Source organism: Sinocyclocheilus rhinocerous, unplaced genomic scaffold (genome assembly GCF_001515625.1).
Source record: "Sinocyclocheilus rhinocerous isolate Xijiao unplaced genomic scaffold, SAMN03320098_v1.1 scaffold164, whole genome shotgun sequence".
Classification (NCBI taxonomy): Eukaryota; Metazoa; Chordata; class Actinopteri; order Cypriniformes; family Cyprinidae; genus Sinocyclocheilus; species Sinocyclocheilus rhinocerous.
Genome location: NW_015629499.1, coordinates 188,216 through 198,655, shown reverse-complemented (window position 1 = coordinate 198,655; position 10,440 = coordinate 188,216). Strand labels below are relative to the sequence as shown.

General features: G+C 37.5%; 1 protein-coding gene across 1 annotated transcript; it reads left to right on the top strand.

The window, feature by feature from the left end:
* The first annotated feature begins 8,790 nt into the window (after window positions 1-8,790).
* LOC107738923 (pro-MCH 1-like) lies at window positions 8,791-9,226 on the top strand. Its single transcript, XM_016550846.1, has one exon. The coding sequence runs from the start codon at window positions 8,852-8,854 to the stop codon at window positions 9,224-9,226; it is 375 nt and encodes a 124-aa protein (XP_016406332.1). The 5' UTR covers window positions 8,791-8,851.
* Window positions 9,227-10,440: the final 1,214 nt, after the last annotated feature.

Below are 10,440 nucleotides of genomic sequence, written 5' to 3'. Positions count from 1 at the left end.
GCAACTGGCGTATACGGCCTGCAGTGTCTTTTAGTACGGCCCGCTGGATCATATTATACTCGGATGATCAATTTTAAAACATTTGAAAAGCAATTCACGTAAAGATTGCTTTCAGTTTATGATGTTAATACTATCTCCAACCAGGAGAGGTCGCTAGTTTCCAGCCGCTCCCCTATTGATTTCAGCCTAGTAGGAAGTGCACTCTAATGTAAACATTCATTAATGGCAGAGTAAGCGATTTCTGGTAGCCAATGTTGATATTTGAAATCAGCAAAACAAAAACGCCCCTACCCCAAAAGGGTCTTGCCCCTATTTTGATAGCTCCGCCCCACATATACGTACGCAACCCAGGCAACGATTAGTTCTGTGAAACAAAGCAAAACCAATGTTACACCGTGTCTACGGACGTGAGCGGCGCGGCGCGGCGCAACAAATCCCCGACAGAAAACTGCTGCCGGGTTCTATTTATTAATAACTATTCTATTAATTTCTCCTTCAGTTATAGGACTTAAAGGGATAGTTCACCCAAAAATGATTTAATGTTTTAATCACAGCGAGGATTGCTTAGCGTATGACAATTCCACTTTAAATTGTGTTATAAATAGCAAAACTCATGTTCTGAGAAAATACTTTTGCACGAATAATGATCATTGATGTGAACTTGATTCATCTGATGGCTTTGGAGCACAGATTGTAACTATAGACATAAGGATGCGCTCGTTGATTGGCTGGTTTGAACAGGTCCGATGACAGTAGAACTGTTCACAGGTGTCGCGCACAGACAGTAGCCTAATGATAACCCCTTTCGTGCTCTTCCCAATATTGTGACAAACACCATATTTAAAAGATAGAATTTGAAGGAAACTGTAAGATATGCGCATTTTATTTTCAAAATGTTTTGTTATTGATGCGGTGAGTCAGTTATTTACACTGCAAAAAAATAAGGCCTATATCTTTCCATAAAAATATAGGCTATAAACATTCTAAAATATATGTTTACCTTTTAGGCAAATTGCATAAATTAGAATAGTGATGTCTCAAAACGCATTTATAGTCTGTATCTCATATTTTCCTAACGTGTTGTAGGCTACCCTTAACTGCGTTAAACATGGTGTCACGTGGATGGAAATATTCATGGAAATGATATGCAGATGATGGTGCAGGTTCTGGCGTAAGCATGGCTATGGCTTTATAAATCTGAAAACTTTTGTGCGTACGCAGAATCTAGCTTTCGTGCGTACGTACACTTTTAGGATGAATTCTACGTAAAGTTTTATAAATGAGGCCCCTGGTGTCCAATGTAAAATATATGCCCTGAACAAAAACCCGTTGAGTATTGAGTTGAGTTTCCATCAATGTGAATGGGCATTTTACTGTGAATATGCCTCCTTTTTGATTTTAGAGTCTCTGTATTCCCCCGATGAAGGTTACACAAACATTACTGAGCAAACTGGAAAAACTGAAACTTGGAAAAGTATTTTATTACTTCACTAAACCGCTGTGGTACCTTCTCAGGGAGAGCATTACTATGCCAATTTACTATGGACCGTATTTACAACAGTATTGTTACAATTTCATTGTTTCTGAAATGTCAGAATTGACACATTTATTATTGTGGTATCAATAAATATGGTCCCTAACCCAGCCGAGACAGTAAAATATTAGAAGCTGCCAAAACATACTTCTTAAAACATTATAACTTTTGAAATTTTTATTTCACCCTTAAAGGAGATGGCTGTGTATTTCCTCTTCAGATATAATCAGAAAGTGAATAAAATGTCAATGTAAAAGAATGAGCTTGCTCATTTCCATCCGCATTGGCTTTTAGCAAACAGCTGCACACAGATTTTTTGGCTGTTAATATGTGCTATTCATCACACGAAGAAGGGAGCTCTATCATTTACCTAGCTGGAATAACACTTCAGCTCGGGCGACAGTGCAGCCTGCTTCTTTGTGTTAACAAAGTTCTGCTGCCGTGGGATGAGTGGTGGCTCAGGTTATGTGAGAAGCACTGTCTCCTCTCAAAGTGAGGCTAAGTTGCCTGTCCTCTGGCCCCTGAGCCAGGGTCTTGTGTTTTGCTTGGCAGATACTGATATAGTTAGCTGGTGTACACATTTCAGAGCAGAGTCTACGACCTCTGAGACTCTTTTCTCTGGTCGGGATGGTGAGGTGTGGCGGTAAGACTGTTAACGGGCCGATTCTATAGCACACAAACACATTCAACTGTGGTCTATGAGTGCTCAGGGTGCCATCCAAAGCAAAGAGTGAGAAGAACTGAGAAAGACAAACTAGTATTTGTTGAATTTGGTTGAATCCTAAAACCTGACTGTGTTTTAGTTTAAGAAATATTCTCCATGCAAGCATTTAGCATGTGTTGTCGTATTACTGTGGTGGAGGCAAACACAACAAGTGGGTTTGGTGCCGCTAGTGACACAAATATTACAGACAATTAAAATCTACATTATAATCAGTAACACAAGCTAATCTGATCTCTAAACAGATTGCAGAGCCCTGCTCCAGTTATGTTCACCGGAGGGAGGGTTACAGTCCAGTTGGATATAGACAAACAGAGCATGGTTAAAATTCTTCAACTGTTCCATCCTCAATTTACAGTTGTAGAAACAGCTCTGTTATGAGCATATGGCCTGCAGCTGTCCTCAAATAACCAAAAACCAACCCACAAACACCTGCCCAGGACACACACACACACACACACACACACACACATGAGAAACACACTCCTTTAAACATACTGAGAACTGTTGTGACAACAGTAACCATAACATGCCTTGATACACAGGAGTCAGTACCTGTAAACCTCCACAACTAACAAATCTATTTGACAAATGAGCCATTTGAACCAGATTATTACATTTTCAGAAGAAAATGTGAATAGTGTTTAGCCAAAACCTAAATGGCTGATGCAGTGTTAAGGTGTTTCTTATTTGGATCTTATTTTGGTGATAAAAAAGTTGTATTTATATTTGAAATTATTATAATTGCTTGTTATTTGATTTTCAAGTGATTTTCACATTAAAACATGTTTGGAAACAATATCTAAAAGAAAACCTTGAAAGCAATATGAACTATGCAACTGTTTATTATAAACAATGTTTTTTTATACTGTATATCCTTGATTGGATATATGTACCCTTGTATGTACAATATGCTTGTGTAATAAATGATGTTCTAAACAATGTGTCTTCAAAGGGTCAAGGAAAGATATAAAGTTGCAATATTTATTGGAAGTATATGGTTGCTCGGTTGTTCTAGGAGGTTCATAGGATCCAGGCAAAAAAAGTAAGTTTATGTGCACACTATGTACTCTGTCATAGACTATTTGAATTTTAGAATGGTAGTATTATCTCAAATTGAACATGTTTTTTTTTTCTCATACAGAAACATTCACTGTTTTCCATGTGAAGGAAACCATGTGTTTAATTGATCTTAAAATGATGTTTGTAAACACACTACTTGCACAACTCAGTACAAAATGACATAGAATAATGCTAAAGTATGCAAAATGTGATGCACTACAATGCACTACTGAGACAGCTTCAGTGCATTAGAAAGGATCTTCTGAAACAGAGAAAAATAATAGTGTTTGAGGCCAGTGAAAACCTCATCTTCAGAGACATTTTTTCCATTTTCTTCAAGTAAATGAAAGCTATATCATAGTGCCGTTGTTTTGTTTCTCTCTATATTGGTGCAAGTTATCTGTCATCATGATTCGGTTCCACATTCTCACTGATTTTTCCATCAACAGTCAAGGGAAGACCCATTATGTTTATCTGCTTCCTGCTTCCTTTTCCTTTCTCTTCATAATTCGAGTTCACATTGAGCCTCATAGAGTGTGCAGTAAGATTTGTTTATTGTCAAGCTAAATCAAGTGTTAATGGACAGGGACTTTTTAGAGGAGATGACTGTGAGGGTTTTCACTCAGGATTTTCCCCAAACAATGCCCATGGCTCAATCAACATCTGCCAGTATAAATTTAATCAAACTTGCCATTGAGTTCTGGGTAAACCAGTCAGGATCTGAAGTAATTTAAAATAATGGTTGTACAAAACTGTGCCCAAACATCAGATCTAAGCACAAAATATACACACAGAGCTCTTAAAATAATGCTTCTTAATAGCATAAAGAATTAACATAAGAATAAGATTAATCGTTCTGAAAGTAAATGTTACATGATTAAAAATATGTTTAATAAAGATGTTACAAATGTTACAAACATGTTCAATAAATAGTTTTTTAAATATCCTGAAGAAAATGTGAGTAATAGTTTTGCCTGTGCAAAACCTGGTGTTAAGGTGTTGTGGGTGGTTGCCAGGTGAACAGCACATTCCAAACCCTTCTCTGACTGCAGCAGTGGAGAAAGGTTTGCTACATTTTGATTGGATTGTGGTGGACTAACACAAACAAATGTCCAAAATGCCATCAAATAAGGATGCTAGGACAATGGCCAGACACCTTTTAGAGGGCAAGAAGACCTCTGTTATCACGCAGGACAGGATTTCTCATTGGTTCACATGCCATTTCTGCCTTTCACCCATCAAGAGAATAATTCCTTAGGTTTTGGCCTGTGACCGCCATAAAAATTTCTTAGGACCTCAGGATGCAGCAGCAGTGGATGAAACAAAGCGAGGCCACAGTGATCCATTCAAATCCATACTAACTATGCTTTGAATCTGATGCAAACTACAACACATTTCATACTTATTCAGAGAAATAGGCATTCTCGGTGGCAGCTATGTGTAGTGTAAAATCTTACACAAAATGGCTGTTATTGGACAAATAAATGCATTCATACCAGTTTGATCTTTTTACATCATGTTCGGACTTTATGCATTCAGAACATCACCAAAGGTATTCTGGTAGTGGTTTAGTAAGTGAGTAATGCCAAACTTTCAGGACACTTTTCTAACTGTGTGTTTTGGACTATGCAAATGAGTTCCACACTCTGATGCCAGCAGTCAACCACAGAACTGAAATGGAAAAGCGCCAAAATGTAATCTCCTTCTCATCAGAAAGGGATACATATACCATTTCAACAGACACACCTTGTTCTGAGTCTCCAGCCTGTGTGGTGAGAGACAGTAACAGAGACAAGAGGTCTTCACAGGTCCAGACTGAACACGAGGAACCGGGAAGCTGAGGGTATGGGTTTGGGTCCATATTTTAAAAAGTCACCCATGTCAAGGTCAGGTCCCAATCTATTACTTTGGGTCCCAGCCAGGTATTTTTAACATAGTGCATGATACCCAAGTCGGTCTGAGAAAACCCGGCCGTGATCAGAGTCAATCATCTGCATGTTCCCGATTTTAGGACTCTTTGGTGCTCCAGGAGATCAGCATCCCACAGCGCTTTAAATTCAAGACTGTTGAAAAGGATTTCTGCTCCTTTCCTCACTGCATTGTTACCCATACACAATTAGTGGAAGAAGTCACCGCCATTGGACTGCTCACTCGATCATGGGGGACATAAATATCACTTTGACATTGTTGTATATTATCAGTATATGATTTTTGAATTTACATTAGATGTTTTATAGCTGATGTCAGGTAAAAAATAAAATGTATTTCTTTGTTTGATGCATAATAAGGTTATTCAGCTTATTAATTTCAGAGAAGCAACAATTTATCTTTCCATATGATAACATAATTCTGCCATAGCAACACCCAACTTAATCTCTTAATCACTATCAAACAGCTCCGGTTGGGAGTGTTCTCATTTTGCCAAGCAAAAAACTGGTGCTGTGAAAATGGTCATCTGATATATAACCACATATTAAGTGATGTGTGATCCAAAAATCACAATGCCATCGGGGACGTGAGTACCAATCACTACACAGGGTACAGCAATGTGGTTGCTTGGGTTTGGATTGGTTTCTATGGTCTTACTACGGCTTGATTGAAAATGGTGCACAACAAAATATTTTGATCATAAGTGGTAACTAGTCAATGGCTAACCTCAATTGTTTGGTTACCAATATTCTTCAAAATATCGTCTTTTTTGTTCAACAGAAGAAATGTTGAAATAAACTCACACAGGTTTGGAACAGGTGTTGGAGCCAATCGGAATCCATTTAAAGAGCACAAGATTTTAAAGCACAGATGATATAAACTGCAGCACTTGCTTAAAACAAATAGATTGTTATTGTGTTGGTGTGGATGTGAATATAGACATCATTATAGTTTTCATTATTATTATCGTTCTGGGTGTAAATGACCCTTAAAGTATCATGCACATACAGTATAGCAAAAAGAGTAGAGTCCCAAATGACACATTATATACCATGCAATTAAACTATGCATTATAGTACGTAACATAGTACCAAAGTGTCTGAGAGCACCTCTCCTTCCGCAATTAAAGCTACACAAAGTGTTCAGTATTCCATGTTTATTTAACCTTTTTTTTCAGTTAAATAAGTGCATCATCCAGGTGTTTAAAGTTAACCTTTTCTTGTTGTATACTACAATTTATACTACAAAATTGCATATAATAGTCCACGAGTAAGTGTCTTTTTACTAGTTTTTTTCAAGAGAATAATGTTTCCTGCATCTTGAACAACCAGTAAGTAATATATCCTCACAGTACATCTGTACAATCAATCAACTCTACTGTGATTTTTTCTCTATTTATTTTGAGTGAGAAAGTCCATTTCGTCATATTGCCATGTACAGAAACACCCTGTGGGAGAGGAAATGTGGTGGCAAGGAGTCCAGCCTTGTTCAAAATCCCCCAAAACAAGAGGAAAGGACATTTAGAGCCCACAGACCATCTAGTAGTAAAATCCACCCACCTTGTTCCTAATGCGCACCAGATGAGCTTGTTTGCATATTACTAAAACAGTTTAGAATGCTTTCCCATTTTAGGTCTTTTGTTTGAAACCAGCCTTTCTTATCCCAGCTGTGATTACACTATTCCCATGGTTCCAAGCCTCATTATTGTTTCACAGTTGCTCTCTTTGCTCACCTCAGTGGAAATGATTGTTTGGTAGATAATCAAACGATACACTGTGGACACACTACAGAGGAGGGAAATTATGCAGGAACTATACAGTGGTTCACTTTAAATTGACCTTTATGAGTAAGTGTCACTCAAAACAGCAAGTAAATTGTTTTATTTGCCTTGAAAGTAGCTGTAACTTAATAAAACCTAGTAAGTATAACAACTAAGTAAAGATAACTAACTAAATCTAAGTAAGGTAAACTATTGGATTTTACAGTGTAGATGTGAATCATCATATATTTCGTACATTTTATTATTGGGGAGGGCGATGTATATTGGGAAGATATAAATCATCATATATACATTTAATTACTGGGGTGGGCAATGGAAGAATAATTAATTGGGCACTAAATGATAAATTTAGATGTTCTCTGGTGTTGTAGGATGTTCTGTAATATCACTTGTTTGTTTCTGTAGTCCTTGATATGAAAGATTTGCCTTAAAAATGTATATCTATTATTTTGTAGTCTTTCATCTTCTCAATGAGACGAGCCCAAGACTTTACACAGTTGAATAATCTCTTACTTTAGATTCTCTTGTTCTGTTAGATGTCCTATTAGAGGCCTTGCTTCCAATTATTTTTGACATTTCTGCTTTCACAGTACAATGTGACATGGCCTTTGATTATAGAAAATGACTAAGCCAGTCAAAGGGCCAGAAGAAGGTCTTCTGTCTTAAAAACCAAAGTTGAATTCAACTGACAAAAAAAGCGATTATCCTATTGAGAACAATTCTGAGACTACTGTGTGTTTTAAATGAGGGGTTTAAATATAGAAGTCTTAAAAATCCTTTGGGTTTTTTGGAGGTAGACCAAAAATCAGAAGATAGAAGAAGGAAAAACTGGGTACATTAGACATGGAAGATTAAATTCTGACAAATTACGAAAGAGTGGATATTGGATATTGGTTTTGATTTTGGAATTTAATGTAATTTATTTTATTAAGTATTTTTTAGGGTGTGATGTAAATGTTAGTTAAACATTAATCTTACTCCCAAGAATGAAAATGTTTAAAAGAAAAATATTTCCACCCCACGGTCATGTTGTTTATAGGTGGTAAAAGCTTTAGTTATTGTATGTACTGGAATACTAGAATACAACAACCAAAGTATTACAAATCACCTGCTTTGCCATGATAAATGTTTTCAATGAATAGCCAGTGTGGTTCATTCAGTGAGTTTATTCAGAGTACAATGAATGTATAGATGTTCTCTGTATCATGCAGCATTTACCAGCAGGAGCCCCATTCAGGCTGCACTGACATGATGCTTGATACAAATTGAAACACCTGCAACATTGTCATGAATCAGCAGCACTTTTCCAAATTAAATAATACAACCTCCTGCTGGGCGTTGATCTTTATTTTGATCTACTCGGGCTGGAGCCTCTTTTGATGACTTTGTCATGTGATTCTAATGAGAAAACAGTTATTATTAACTTGGACTCTTCAACAGGTCTGTAATCCTCTCATATTGTTTCAAAGTGTGAGGATTCTGGAATTACATCCCCTCTTACGATGCCCACTCAGTGGAACCCTGCCGTCTGCGTGCTGAACACAAGCCACGTTGCAGGAAATCTTAATCAACTTTCCACCAAACAAAACACTTGAGCTCTGTCAGTGGTCTCAACAGGTTCTCGATGAGATTTTGTGTTTTTGTTAATAGCCACATACTCATGAGAAACCAAGACAATGGTGAATCTAAGGATAACGTGGCACATTTGCAGACAATGGCTGGTAGGCCTATAAAAATGGACCAAGTTGCCACCATTATCAGACCAGCTTGCAAGACATCACAGGAGACAGCAGCTGAACCACTGAAGAAACACTCGGGATCAAGAATGAAGCTTTACGTTGGTACCGTCCTCATCACTGTTGCACTTTTGTCCGAGTGCTACTTCAGAACTGCTGCCATCCCCATGACCAAAGCTGAAGACACAGAGCCAGATCTGCAAGGCTTGAGCGAGAGCTTGGAGGAGAACTCTCTGAGATCCGCACCAGGCAACTCCAAAATCATCGTGGTGGCCGACTCCAATCTGCTGAGGACCCTAACATCTCTGAACAGAGGACTCCCTCATCTCAGTCTCCCCGAGAGCCTTCTCAGCACAGAGCGCAGAGATGTCGGAACAGACCTGAGCCCGAGCATCGCCATCATCAAAAGGGACACCATGAGGTGCATGGTGGGAAGAGTGTATCGGCCATGCTGGGAGGTGTAGGTCTTCTGGGACGACGGAAAGAATGCAATCAGATTCGCCTTCTCTAATCTAGTGTTGCTTGTAGAGAGGATGTAAAACTTGATGCTATTTAATGACGCTGATGCTATTAAATGATGAAAAGATTATTCTACCAAGGTCTTATCTGTTCTCGTCTGTTCTAATTTAACATTTTCCTTTTTCATACTTCTCTTTTATTTGTGTTCCAGTTGAATATGGGATCTGAGGGTGTCATGATCAATGCTCATACCATACATTTTTGACTAGGTAAAAGTGATTGTTTTTAGCATTAAGTATTTTTTTTTCCAAATTAAAATATTTTCTACAATGTTAGCTTATAATTATAGAGGTTTAAAATTTAATTCTTCTCTGTCCATGTCTGGTGATCCTTTTATTTACGTTTTTTATTTATTATTGTCCAAAATCAAAACTCAGTCCAACCATGCTAGTTGGATATTTACATGTGACCATATAAAGCACATTTCTGTCAAAACATTTTCACATTGTATTTTTTAAAATAATGTTACTTGTGGTTGCATTGAAACAAATACAGCAGACAGAACATTTTAATTGCGCATGACCTTCAATCTGAGGGGGTGTACTGAGAGGGGAATTAACCTTCTGCATCTTTCTAATTAAAATGTCTGCCATGATCAGACGAGAGTGACCATTATCTGCATGTTGTGCTAAAATGCTAATCCTGTCAAATGCAGACGGTAAAAGAGACGACAGGCAACTTTAAATGGAAGTTCAGTATGCTGACTGAGAAAGAGAAAACACAACATTTTTATCATACATATTTTGTGCAATAAAAATAGATCCAAAATAATGAGTGGAGGATGATAATGGAAATTCTTACACTCAGTATGCTAATGAACAGTTGTTTATACAGCATTGTTCATTGAAGATAAAGAGGCATTTTTCATAATAATTTCAAGTGCAGTCAGATGCAAATAAAATCTCTCTGATGTTTCCTCTTTTCCTCCCTTTTTCTTGTGTCAGCAGTAGCCAACTACAGCCTAGAGACTCTTTTAAGGGTCACCTATAATCACGGCACCTTTGGCTTTGTACGTTTTTTTTAATTTTTTATATGGTCACTCATATGTTGGGCTGGGGATTGATAGAGATTTCATAATTCCATTTGATTCACAAGCTCTTAATTCATTTCTGATCTTGATTCAATTCAGTTTGATTCACAATTATTCTTATTCTCTTAT